The 12,803-nt window shown below is 46.6% G+C and overlaps 1 protein-coding gene across 3 annotated transcripts; it reads right to left on the minus strand.

The window, feature by feature from the left end:
- Positions 1-209: 209 nt before the first annotated feature.
- On the minus strand, positions 210-9,830 carry RNPS1 (RNA binding protein with serine rich domain 1). 3 transcript variants are annotated; one of them, XM_074886102.1, is made up of 7 exons: positions 9,765-9,830; positions 5,979-6,134; positions 5,486-5,677; positions 4,168-4,270; positions 3,222-3,375; positions 2,625-2,766; positions 210-1,333 (listed from the first exon to the last, which is right to left on the minus strand). In XM_074886102.1, coding segments are annotated over exons 1-7 (855 nt in total). In that variant the 5' UTR covers positions 9,767-9,830; the 3' UTR covers positions 210-1,227. The 3 variants fall into 3 exon arrangements, with proteins under 3 accessions (XP_074742203.1, XP_074742202.1, XP_074742201.1); XM_074886101.1 differs by lacking the exon at positions 9,765-9,830 and adding an exon at positions 9,611-9,721; XM_074886100.1 differs by lacking the exon at positions 9,765-9,830 and adding an exon at positions 6,493-6,668.
- Positions 9,831-12,803: the final 2,973 nt, after the last annotated feature.

Consider the following 12,803-nt stretch of genomic DNA (forward strand, 5'->3'; position numbering starts at 1 on the left):
GAGCGGCAAGAGCGCGGAGCGGGGCAGCGACCCGCTTCCGCCCGCCCTCAGCGGCAGCCAATCAGCGGCGCCTGCCCGCTCGACGCTGCGCGTAAATCCCGCCCACGCCGCTCTTAAAGAGACAGGAGCCCTTGGCGGTAAAGGCAGCGGGCGGCCCCACCGCCTCTGCGCGGGGCGAGGGGCTGGGGAAGGGAGCGAGGCAGGCCGGCTATTGTCAACCCTACTGCTTTATTCAATAGTCGCTCGTCCTACACAAGTACAAACACAACATGGCCCAAAAGGCTACAAAGTTATACAAAACAAAACAAAAAAAAAATCTTTATAGTATTGACTGTACAACAGGTGGTAAATTCTTTGCCTTTGCCTATGTGAACCCCAGTTAATCCAGCCAGCATCGCGGCCCCCAGCCTCCCTCTGCCCGGCAGCTGCCAGGGGGGTGACGGTCAGGCGCTAATTTGAGATCTGTAAAAGCAGAAGCACTCACACCATTTCACTGCGGGGTTGCATAGGAAGTTTTTACCAAAACCCTTTAAGAAAAGGTGAAAGAAATCACTTACAGGGGCAGCTACAAATCAGTTCTTAAAGATTTCCAGCTTCTTTTCTAAAGTATCATGTTGAGTGGGCTCAACTGTTGTTTCCACGGTGATTGCCTGGTATATGCATTACAGAAGAGCTTAATCTGCAGAAAAAGCTTATTCTGCAGAAACTAACAATCTGTTTGGGAATTGGAATAAAGTGACAACTCAGTATTTAAGTCTCAAGCAGATCTGGACTCCAGCTGCTCTGAAAAATCCTGTGCTGGCACCCAGAGATCAAGATAAATGCCTCCCTGCCTTACTCTACAGGGTTTCTGAAATAGCTCAAGATTTACATGCTCGTCTGTACAGCGTGCGAAGCATTTAGAAATCACCAAGCAGCAGCCTGCTAACTGGAGAAATAGAGGCTGTAACATCTTTCTTTCCGCTTATCTGGAAAAGATGGTTTTTGCAGCCTTTAAAATCAAAGCCATTTTTAAATAATTTCAATTCAATGCCAGGAAACTAGAAGCCCCACAGCAAAGGCTATCTACCGGCCGGGAACTGTTGCTCTCTCCTCTTAGGTTGCCTTCACTTCCAGGATTATCTCTCTCTCTTACTCCTCACCCAGACCCATTATAAAAAAAAAGGTACAATATTTAGTCTGATGGGATTTAAGTTAAAAAATAAAAAGCTGTTCAGTCTTTTTGCTTTATCGTGAGGAGTTTGAGCTGGAGCGGCTGCGATGGCGCCTTCGTCCAGGAGATCTGGATCTTGATCGCCGGCGAACAGGGGATCTGCGCCTCGGAGACCGGGACCTGACAGAGGAGGAGGGGAAAGCTTTCATTAGGAGATAAAAGCAACAGGCTCCAGTAATTTGTCAACTCATCTACCAACTTTTCAAAAAACACTTCCCCACCCCCCTCCAAAAAACCCTCACACACCATGCTAAAAGAGTTCCAGTGAAATACAGCCAGCTCCAGCGAGGAAAAAGGAAATTCAAACACTGACTACACAGCAGGAATATCCTGGCTACTCTCCCTCTGCTTCAGGAAGTGGAAAGAAATGTTTAATATCCAAAGACAGACAAGAATCTTTCTTCCTCAAGCAAAACAAGTTCATGTTCACTCTGCATCAGATTCTCCTTCACCTGAAAGGTCAGCTTTTGACTCCTGAAATACACTGATATTCAGGGAAAGGATTTATATAAGCCCTTTCAAACCACAGGGACATTATCTTAGAGGAAGCATAACTCTAAAGAAATAGTTAAGCTTCAAGCTCTTCAAGCAGCACAATCAACCTGTACAGCCACTAGTATGACACTAAGGTTCCAGGCATAGAATATTAACAGAGCCTGAACAGGATAATAAAAATTAGACTAGGGAAGCAAACAATGAGGAGGCAAGGCCAAATCTATCATTTTCCAGGCCTCAGTAAATGGCATGTTTAAAGGAAGACCAACAGGCAGTGGATCTTGTGCCATGTCAACTAGTTCTCATTTTTAAACCCGTAGTTTGTAAGCTGTCCAGCAATCAAGTGGCTCAAACAGGGAGCTGCTTTTACTAGTGACAAGAGTTTAAGCACATTTCCAAGACAGAAGAGCCCATCTAGATGCTGAGGAAGACTGTGAAAGACTTCTTATCTGAGCACGTTCAGGCAGCCCCAAGTCACACAACGGTTGCATGCGTGTCAGCTCACATCGCGGGGTCAATGTACGCTGCTCATCTGATGCAGGGGGACTGCGTTTTGGTCATGTGCCCATTCACAGAAATAAGGGAGGGAGGTGCAAAGGCTTCAGAAAAGCAAGTGGCTGGAGCCAGAAGTCCATTGCACTTCACCTCCAAGCATTTAGGCAGAAAAGGCTCCAGGAAACAGGCTGGAAAGTATCTGACATTTCTGACAGACTGCGTTCAGGGTGTAGACCAGAGCAGGTCACCCTGGTGCTACGGAGTTAAGTAGTACAATCCAGGTTCAACTGATGCCCAAAAGGTGTTACTGTCATTTGGAGGGGAAAGTCAAGTCCAGCAAGATAAAACTGTCCCCATGCCAAGTCTTTCAGTGATAACATTGTTACACTGAGAAAGAAATACCAATTGTCACAGCTCTCACCTTCTCCTCATGCGAGGGGGTGACCTACGCCACATCGGGGGTGGCGGCAGCATCCTCCTGGGTGGGCTGAAGCGTCTGGGAGGCGGCCTAGGTCGTGGTGCCAGCACAGCTGTGGCAGTGATCTCCTGACCATCGATCTGGCCTTTTTAGAGAATCACAGAAACAGGAAGAAGTAAGTATTTTCCAAGAGTAACGTCTACACATCACATTACTGCAACTCACAGCTTTGTCACAAGAACTGAAACGTGCTATTTCCATCACCCGCTCAGGGGTTACTTTGACAAAGTCCACATACATACCAGACTTCTTAACCGAATATCCCATCAAATTGCAGTTCAGATGTTAACCGGGAAAGATCTTCACAGAAACTTAAAAGAATTTTATTACTGTTTTGAAAAAACCCTCAGTTTTAATAGTTCTGTGATTTTTTTGTATCTGTCCTGAACCACACAAAAGCCAAACCCATTTGGGCTGAAAACAGATCAGATCAGTTCTCCAAAGGCTTCCCCCACCACCTCTAACTCATTTTCAGATCAAACTCATCTGCTCCAAAGATCTTTAAAAGCACTCAGCCTCCTTGCAGCATTTGATACCTACCTCCATCCATGTGTTTCAGGGCCTTCTCAGCATCATCTGGGTTCTCAAACTCCACATAAGCATAACCTTTAGAGAGGTGTGGATTTAACCTGTCAACTGGCATGTCAATCATTTTTATCTTTCCGTAAGTGGAAAAAATTTCCATGATGTGATCCTGCAGAGAAAGAGCAAGTCTTAAGGACACAGACCACACTTACTGACCAGGTCTGGCTGGCGCAGAGCAGTAAATCCACAGCATTAGATTAGCTTTAAATCAATGCCACTGTCACGAAGGGACACATTTCATTGGCCAGATGTGGAAAAGATTACTGCTGCTTTCTCTACTCTTGTCTATACAGTTCCTCAGATTATTCCAAACCTTCAGTTCTAGCAGCACTACTGCTGCATGTCAACACTGGCTACAAAAAAACAACTAGTGTAAGGATCCTCTTGGGAACCTGAAAAGGGAACTTAACGCCCTCAGCTAAAAACTCTTAAGGTGCAATTATTATTTTTTAAAACCTATCATTTCTGCAGCACCCTAAATCTTTTACCTCTGAAGACCTTTAAGCTACATTTTAGCAAAGGCAACTGAAGCCAGCCCAGCTCTCTTCAGATCCTTTATCAAGAACCTCCAGATACCCTTTAATGTGTTCAAGGTAGTTTCAACTTTGTCCCAACTTCTACAGTTTTCTTCCTAGTAAGGCAGGATACGAGGTCTGGAACGCTGACAAAGCAGACAGACCTCTTAAGTGCTACAGTCTCAGAAGCCTGCACTGTATTTGACTCAGTAAAATCCTACTAAAACTTTCCTCACTGATCAATTTGGACACAAAGCAAGAATTTCCAACAGCAACAACTTGGCAGCACTCCAGCAACAAAAAAGTTTTGAGAGCTTTAAAAGAGCCACTCACACGTCCTCACAAAAGATATACAAGCTTGATATTACACGGGAGCGTGCCATTACCTTGGTCACGTTTCTAGTGAGCCTTCCAACATGCACTTTTGTAGGTCTCGGTGACGGGCTCCGCCTCTTCCGCTCCTTTTCATCTCTCTTGGGTGGCTTGGACCTGGTTTTGACAACAGAAAACATTTACAGTTTTCGGGGAACTTTCAAGACAAAACCAAGAAGCCAGTCATTATCACATGATTAAAAAGTACCATTTTTCTTGGGAGGGCATCTTTTTTCTTAAGAAGTTACAGGCTAGGAAGTGCTGGGGTGGTGGTGATGGTGTTCCACTTAGAAACACCTCAGGACTTGCATTTGCCTTGTGTGCTTTTGCTTTAGAACCTTCTGGAATTTGAGAGCCTTTTTTTGTGAATTTTCAACTTTACTGCAACTAGGGTAACAAACATGAAATTAGCAAACATTGCTATAAAGTCCTTGGCCATAGTTAAAGAATTTACCAGTTGTTAAAAAAAAAAAAACCCAAACATTCTTTGCCTCAACAATTAGAGTGGCAAGATGAGGACATAAACACCAAAGCATATCACAATCAGGCAAATTAATGGATCCAATGATTTGTGTTTCTGTATCTTCGTTTCACAACAGAGGTCCAGAAATGCCACAGTTTAAAAAAAAAAAACAAAACCCACTATTTAAGTAACTGCATATCACAATTTCTTTGTAGTTTTCAAAAAAAAAAAAATCTGGAATGGAATTTTAATCTGTAAAGAATTCAGTATACAGAAAATTTGTATTTATGCTTCTTCTGAATCTTACTGTCCATAAATTGAGTGATATACTAAAAAACCCTGCAATGGCTTATAATACTAGTAGATTTTATCAGACTTCAGCACCTTACCTACAGAATTATCCAAGGGAAAAACTGCATGGACATTAACATAGCTTGATTCCTACCCTTACAGGAAAATGCTTCCTTCTCCCCTCCTTCAATTTTATTTTTTTATGCATAATATACATATACACCATTTTCAGCCCTGACTTTTCTCTAGTCTTGGCGGTAGTTTACAGGAATCAAAGAGCTTTACTCTCATCTAGTGCCCATACAGTCACATATTATTGGGAAAACACTGATTAAGACTGCCTCTATAGAATATAATATTTAAAATCACTCTTTAAAATAAGGTTTTTAATCTCTCTTCCACAGGGCATATGTTTTGATTGTAACCAAAAGAGGCACACCCAATCTAAGAAAATTCAGATCTCTAAGTTATGGAGAAAGCAAACGGTCCTCAGAAAACAATCTATTCTGATCAATCTTGTATTCTACACGGAAATTAACCCGCCGTCTGGTAATTCCTAGAAGGCAAATAAAACTCACTTGGAGCGGGAACGTCTCCTGTTGTCATGTCTCCGTCGAGATGGACTTGGAGATCCAGAGGAGCTGCTGGAACTGGAACTGCGGGAGGTGCTGGAGCTCCCAGAGCGGCTTGAGGCAGAAGAGGAGCTTGAGCCACTGCTAGAACCAGTGCTGGAACTGGACCCTGAACTGGAAGTTGAGCTGGAACGGGATCTGTTGGGGGGCAGGGTGTGTACAGAATAAAAATGAGTGGAGTATCCAGAAAAAGAACGTCTGAAAAACTTCTGACAATTACGGAGAGAGCAACTGTGAGTTAGAACAATAAAAATGGGTGCTCCAAAGGAAATTCATAGCTAAAAAAAAATAAAATCCCTGAAGTTAGACAACACTGCACCGTGACTAATACAATGCAAGCTTTCAACAAGTCCAGGACACAGGGAATGACATGTACCAGAAATCAAGCTGGTGGTTTCTGAAAACACTGTAATTTGTTACTACCTGTAAGAATAACTACCTGGTACTGCTGCTTCCACTGGAAGCACTGCGTCTTTTGCGTGTCTTGTCTCGACCACGATCCTTTTCACCCGATTCCTTAGTGGCTCCTTTATCCTTGGACCGGTCCTTCGATTTCTCTTCAGACCTATCCTTGCGCTTGGTTGGTGAGGGAGCCCTTCAAAAACAAATCACAGAAGACAATGTTTAATATAGAAAAACACAAACAATAAAAAACCCACACCCAGACAAAGAACAGAACAGCAACACAAAACATTGAACTTCAAATGTTACTCAAGATCACCATAACTGCAGAATTAAAGCAATAAGCAAGTTTGGACTTTGTAGAAAAGGGAAAATATTTTACGTTACAGAGCAGCTTTGAAGAAGACAGCTATAGCATACAGGAATTCTCACATACAGAAATTCACGCAGGAAGAGGTACATTTCCAATTCCTCACCCTCACTGGGAGAGCCCTAGCACCCTATGACATTCCCAGTTTGTTAAGCCTAGAAAATTCGGACAGAATGATTACCTAGTGTTGGATTTTTTATTATTTTCTTTGAGTCCTAGCAAACTCTTCTTTTTCAATCCTGATAACTCCATTTCCCCTTCGGAGGCGTCCAAAGCAGCACCGAATGGGCCTCACTTATCTCAAATCTCACTTCTAACTCCTTGATTCTGAGAACCGATCCCTAATCGAGTGCAATAAACTCCAAAGAACAGCCTAGTGACAAGATAAAAGGGTTTAGAAACAAGAAGTTAACAGATAGGCATAAAACAACAAACCTGCTTTGCAACAATGGCAGCACACTGGGCATCACCTGACTTCTACAGAGTACTTCAGTTAGACGGCCCTTAAGGCCAGTCTCTGTGCCTGCTCACACTGGTACCCTGTGCCTCCTAAAAGTCTGCAACCATGTTTAAAGCTATCATTTTGACATTCACAGAAGTACAAAGGACCTTAATCATCCAACCCAAAAAATGGCAGACAGAGGACATCCATTTTCTCTGCAAGATGTACATGCAGCTCATGCGTCTTGACAACAGCCTTGTTTCAAGAGGGGTAAGCGCTGATTTTCTCCAAAGCCAATTTGTGAGGAAGAAAGGGTTGTTGAGAACAACCCCCCGCACTGAATTACAGCTGCTTTCAGCCTCAACAAGCTGCTTCCAAAGCTCTGTCAGCCTTGGAAAGACGAGATTAAAGGGCTCAGTTTGCTGCACTGCTGCAACAGCAGATCCCACTTTTAACTTCTTAGCAGAAGGTCTAAACTGGATTCTGACCTCATCTAGCCCCAACCAGTTCCCTCTTTAAGTCCAAAACGAGACAAATTTAACACCCCACTATTTAACACTGAAATACTGGGCATTAGTTGAATTCCAGATGTTTCCCATGAGAGGGCTGCATCTGTCTAAACACGTCGTTGCATTTTGACTATTCCACATGGATTGTTTCACACCTGCATCACTAAGCTGCCTCCAATATATGTTTTAATAACCACTAAGAGTGAGACAGGTTTGATTTGCTGTAACACCATTATCTACCCATGAGCAAAACATTCATGAAATGAAAGAGTGGGCACAAGCATGTCTGAACTGACAGGCTTCTCTGAAGTGGCACTGAATATTCACAGTACTGCATGGTATTGGAAACATCTTTATCTCCACATGCATCACAGGCAAATTAGTTAACAAAGGAAAAAACTCTCCAGCTCACTGCATCCAACAGTCTTGTTGCTTCTATGCTTCTGGTGCCAGCTTCTGGTAAGCAATTACTTTATTCTCTAAATCACGATTAAATTTACGTTTGGGAAGAGATCACTTCTGAACAGCAGAACTCGCTTTCCTGATTTTCAACTTCACAGTTTTCCCTAATACAACTCCAAAAAGCAACACAAACGAACATTTGCAAACTCAGCTCTCTGCAGATCCAGAAGTCAAGAAACACCCATGGCTTTTTGCACGGACAACAAGAAACCCACAACACAACTGTGACACCAGCTGGGCTTGCTGGGAGAGGAAACGTCTTCTCTAACACCAGTGGTGGTAAGAAGGCAGCCCACAGACTGTGCCACAGGTGCAAAGGTGACTAAAAAAAGCAAACCTGTGTACGTCATTTCTAAGCAGCTCTATGCCTCTAGTGCAGAGTGGGAGGGGGTTGCAGTTCAAAAATTGAAAGCCACTGCATAAGACCAGCTGATTCACTTGGAAGAACAGAACAGACAAGTTTCTGGACTCACAAGACCAAAAAACTTGACATTTTCCTTTCCCACCTTTCTTCTCCTAAATATACCATAGCCAGGTTTGTGTAATCTCTTCCTACACACCAACTTCTCTTGCATCTGTGGACTATCACAGTGATGATGCAATCAGCTCAGCCATGCTAAACTATCTATTATTGTCTGATAGCTGGCTCCAGTTTTACCCCTACTGAAAGGAGGGAAGAGAGAAGAGCAGAGATGAAGACCAGCACATGCTCTACTGTCATCCAGCCTGCTGCTGGAGTAGTAGGTGATACTTCAGTTAAACAGCCCCCACTCCTCAGGGCAGGCACTTACTAGACAAATTAGCCATAGGATGTTCATATATTCAGCAAGCTTCCATATGATGGTTCATGCAGCATTTAAGCAGCCTCCAAACCAACCACTGTTTTCATCAAAATATATGGACCTTTCTCAAGAGTGCCACTTGCCTAGCTTCAGTTGAAAACCTCAGCCTAAGAGACACAGCGTGTGGGCACTTTCACCTGTATGGGTTCATTCACTGGACAATGCGGAAAGAATAAAACCATGGTTTTCACACAAGGGCGTATAACAACGCATTTCTAAGCAACATGCTTCTTTCCTACAATCAAAAAACCTCTCAATCCCTAACAAGTCAGTATTTTTGCAGCACCCACCCCAAACCAGAAAGTCTATGCGCAATCTACACAGGCCAAACATTCATTTCACACGCACACACACCTCTCTGCTTTAAAGAGTTGATTTGCACTCTTAGAGAGCTGCAATTCTGTAGCAAAGGAAGCAAACTCAGCTCTCCCCCGGACTTCCTGCACGACTACATGCAAGTCCTTTAATGGCAGTTTGCTTCAGATCCTCATTTGCAAAATGGGGAAAAGATTTCCTCCTGTGAGGAGAGGGTTCAACGCTCGGCAGTTCTCTGCAAAGTTACGGCCGCTCGCCCAAGCTAACTACAGCGAGCAGGGCCGGAGGAGCGCAGGGGCAGCCAGCTCCGCGTCCCGGTTCGCACGCCATGGGGTACGTTACGGCGCCGGGCGGACCGAGGGCTTGTCGCTGCTGACCGCACCGTACGTGTCACCATACTATGAGCGAAGCCAAGGCGCGGGCTGAGGAACAGGGAGAGAAAAGCACAGACCATGCACAGAGTCGGTTCAGAGCAGAGCCCGCACCCCGGGGCCCGCGCCGCCCGCCGCCTCCGCCAGGCCCGGCGCCGCCGGCCCGCCCGCCCCCGGGCCCGCACAGCGCTCCTCCCGTCGCCCTGGCCGCGGGGAGCGCCGAGACCCCTGGCCCCGGCTCCCGTCCAGGCCCCGGCCCGGCCCCGGCCCGGCCCCTCCCAGCCCCTCCCCGGCCCAGCCTCCCTCCCTCCCCGCCCCCGGGCGCGGTAGGCCGCGGCGCCGAGGCCCCATCCCTGACCCTCGCCCCGCCATCTCCTCCTCGGCGGCTCCGGTGCGCTCCCCTCAGCACCCCCGCGCGGCGACGGGGCCGCTCCGCGCCGCGGCCGAGCCGGATGGAGGCCGATCCCCCGCGGCCGCGGCCCCAGCCCGGCCCCCGCCCCGGCCGCACTCACATCCTCAGCGCCCGCCACTGCCGCCACCCCGAGCCCGGCGCGCGCTATCGACGCAGCGCGGGCGGGAAGAAGCGCCGCGCGGCGCACAGCGATGACGTCACGCTCCGGGGCAGAGGGGCGGGCGGGCTTAAAGGGACAGAGCAGGAGCGAGTCAGTGGGGACGTCACATGACATGACATGACATGACATGACATGACATGACATGACATGACATGACATGACATGACATGACATGACATGACATGACATGACATTTGTTTAGTCTGGAGAAGAGGAGGCTGAGGGGAGACCTCATGGCCCTCTACAACTCCCTGAAAGGAGGGTGCAGAGAGGGGGGATGAGTCTCTTGAGCCAAGGAACAAGCACCAGGACAAGAGGGAATGGCCTCAAGCTGCGCCAGGGCAGGGTCAGACTGGCTCTTAGGAAGGATTTCTTTGCAGAAGGGGTTGTTGGGCGTTGGAATGGGCTGCCCAGGGCAGGGGGGGAGTCCCCATCCCTGGAGGGGTTGAAGAGTCGGGTTGACCCAGCGCTGAGGGATCTGGTGGAGTTGAGAACGGTCAGTGTGAGGTTCATGGTTGGACTGGAGGAGCTTCAAAGGCTTTTCCAATCTAGGTAATTCTGTGATTCTGTGACATGACGAGAAGCAGGTCAGTCAGGGTGTCCGTGACGGGGTGAGGAGGGGAGCGGGTCAGGCAGGGTGTCTGCTGACGATGAGGAAGGGAGCGGGTCAGTCAGGCTGAGAGCAGGAGTGGGAAGAGAAGAAAACAGACAGTGCATTACTGCAGAGAAAGAAATCAATTGCTCATCAGAGAGCTCCAGTGATAATGGGCTGTGGCCATGGCGATCAAAGGACACTGACTGGCAGGACAAACTCTGTGGCTGGAAAAGTCTGATCTCATTTATTGGAGCACCCGATGTTCCCCTAGGCTAGAGGTGCCTCAGCTCTGGGGGTGCCAGGCCCCTTCAGTCAGGGATGTCTGACCTGTGCAGCCCCGTGGAACGGTGAACAACTATCCTGTTGGTACTGGGCTTGCTTGTCCCATTTTTGCAGCTACACTTATTGGTGTAATAAAAGTTGTTAAGTCTTCCTACAAACTTAATAACAGCCAGGGCCTCAACACTTGACTTTCTGTAAGTGACAACGCAGCAAGCTGTAGGCCCTCACTGGTAGATGCTGGGAGCAGTGTCACGTCCAGGTTGCAGATTCACAATACAAGTTTGTAACTGGAGATGTGGCAGATGTGTCCTCTCGGGGATGGGAAGCAGAAGGGGGTGTGTACCACTGAGAGGGGACTCACCTGCTGCTTGACTTGCAGAAGTGCAAGAAAAAGGAGAAGAATGAAATCTTTAAGATGGAGCACCATCCAGTGGCGTTTCATAAATCCAAAGATTTATGTGGGAAGGACATTTTCTCTTGTTTTTTTTTCTTCCATAATGTGTCCTGTGAACTTAGAAGGAAATTTGCCACGGGAGGCATTGATCTTCTGACCTGGTCACGTTGGATTCCAGCTGTACTGGCCGCCTGACTTCAAAGGAACAAAGTCAGAAGCGTACTTTGACCTCATTCCTAATGCAGGGCCTTAATAAACATGACAAACCTTTCCAAGAAGTAGGCGTCCTAGTCAGCTGAAGTGTGATCATAGGCATTTTTGTTAAATTCCTAAGATTTAAATCCTTGTGCTCCTCTCTGAGAGGAAGACAGCTCCACCTCCCGAACGCAGTGTAAGAATATACCCTGTCTACTTCCACTGCAGAATATGAGTGAGAACGTGGCAGGTGTCTGTAAGATCATGTGTGGCAAGGAGAAGAATTGGTTTATTTTCTCTTCTGCTGCAAAACCATGGTGGTATTACATGAAACTAGGATGGGCAGGTTCGAAAAAAAAAAAACCCCAAAAGGAGGTTGTTCTTCACACAACATCTTGTTGAAGGGCAGATTTCCTTGCCATAGGATGTTGTAGCCTACTAAAATTTTATATGGGTTCAAAATGAAACTGGACTGTGTCTACTGAGGACTATCATGATGACCTTAGAATCACAGAATCATTTAGGGTGGGAAAGACCTTTAAGATCATCAGGTCCAACCCTCAACCTAACACTGCCAAGCCCACCACTAAACCATGTCCCTGAGCACCACATCTACACATCTTTTAAATACCTCCAGGGTGGTGACTCAACCACTTCCCTGGGCAGTTGACAATCCTTTCAGTGAAGAAATTTTTCCCAATATCCAGTTTAAACCTTCCCTGGTGCAACTTGAGGCTGTTTCTTCTCATCCTATCACTTGTTGCTTGGAGAAGAGACCGACCCCCACCTCGCTACAACCTCCTCTCAGGTAGCTGTAGAGAGCCATAAGGTCTCCCATCAGCCTCCTTTTCTCCAGACTAAACACCCCCAGTTCCCCCAGCAGCTCCTCACAAGACTTGTGCTTTAGACCCTTCATCAGCTTCGTTGCCCTTCTCTGGACACGCTCCAGCACCTCAATGTCTTCTTGTAGTGAAGGGCCCAAAACTGAACACAGTAATCGAGGTGCAGCCTCACCAGTGCTCAGTACAGGGGGACGACCCCTTCCCTAGTCCTGCTGGCCACGCCATTCCTGATACGAGCCAGGATGCTGTTGGCCTTCTTGGAAAGTGCTGCACTGGTGGGAGTTTATTTTGGGAAAAGCCACTACGTGCTTGAACTGCTTTTGTATTCTTACCCTGGTATCTACTAGTCAGCCTACTGAAGATGGGGTGCTGACCCCAAGGAACCCATGGGCTGACCCAGCATAGTGTTATTCTCTCCTTTCTTCCAACTAACTCATTACACATGAAATTTTGAGTACTGTAGCTTTAATTCTTGAATTTTACGGCGCTTTATTGAAACCTTCAGTGCAATTTTGTGCTGCCTGTTTTTGTGCTAACCATTTTTGTGCATATTTAGAGTAACCACTGAGTGAAAGAATACTTAAGGAGCGTGCCCATTAGATAACAACTGCAGCCACAGCTGAAGAGCAAGACATGATACATCCAAACCTCTTCTATACCACATTTTAGCT

The sequence above is a fragment of the Strix uralensis genome, chromosome 16, assembly GCF_047716275.1.
Source record: "Strix uralensis isolate ZFMK-TIS-50842 chromosome 16, bStrUra1, whole genome shotgun sequence".
In the NCBI taxonomy this organism is placed as follows: domain Eukaryota; kingdom Metazoa; phylum Chordata; class Aves; order Strigiformes; family Strigidae; genus Strix; species Strix uralensis.

Coding starts and splice junctions, on each gene's coding strand:
- RNPS1 (XM_074886100.1), bottom strand. CDS start 6,563: ATGGAGTTATCAGGATTGAAAAAGAAGAGTTTGCTAGGACTCAAAGAA. Junction 3,376..4,167: donor TCACTAGAAACGTGACCAAG/GTAATGGCACGC, acceptor CTTTCTCTGCAG/GATCACATCATGGAAATTTT. Junction 1,334..2,624: donor CCCCCTCGCATGAGGAGAAG/GTGAGAGCTGTG, acceptor CTCCTCTGTCAG/GTCCCGGTCTCCGAGGCGCA.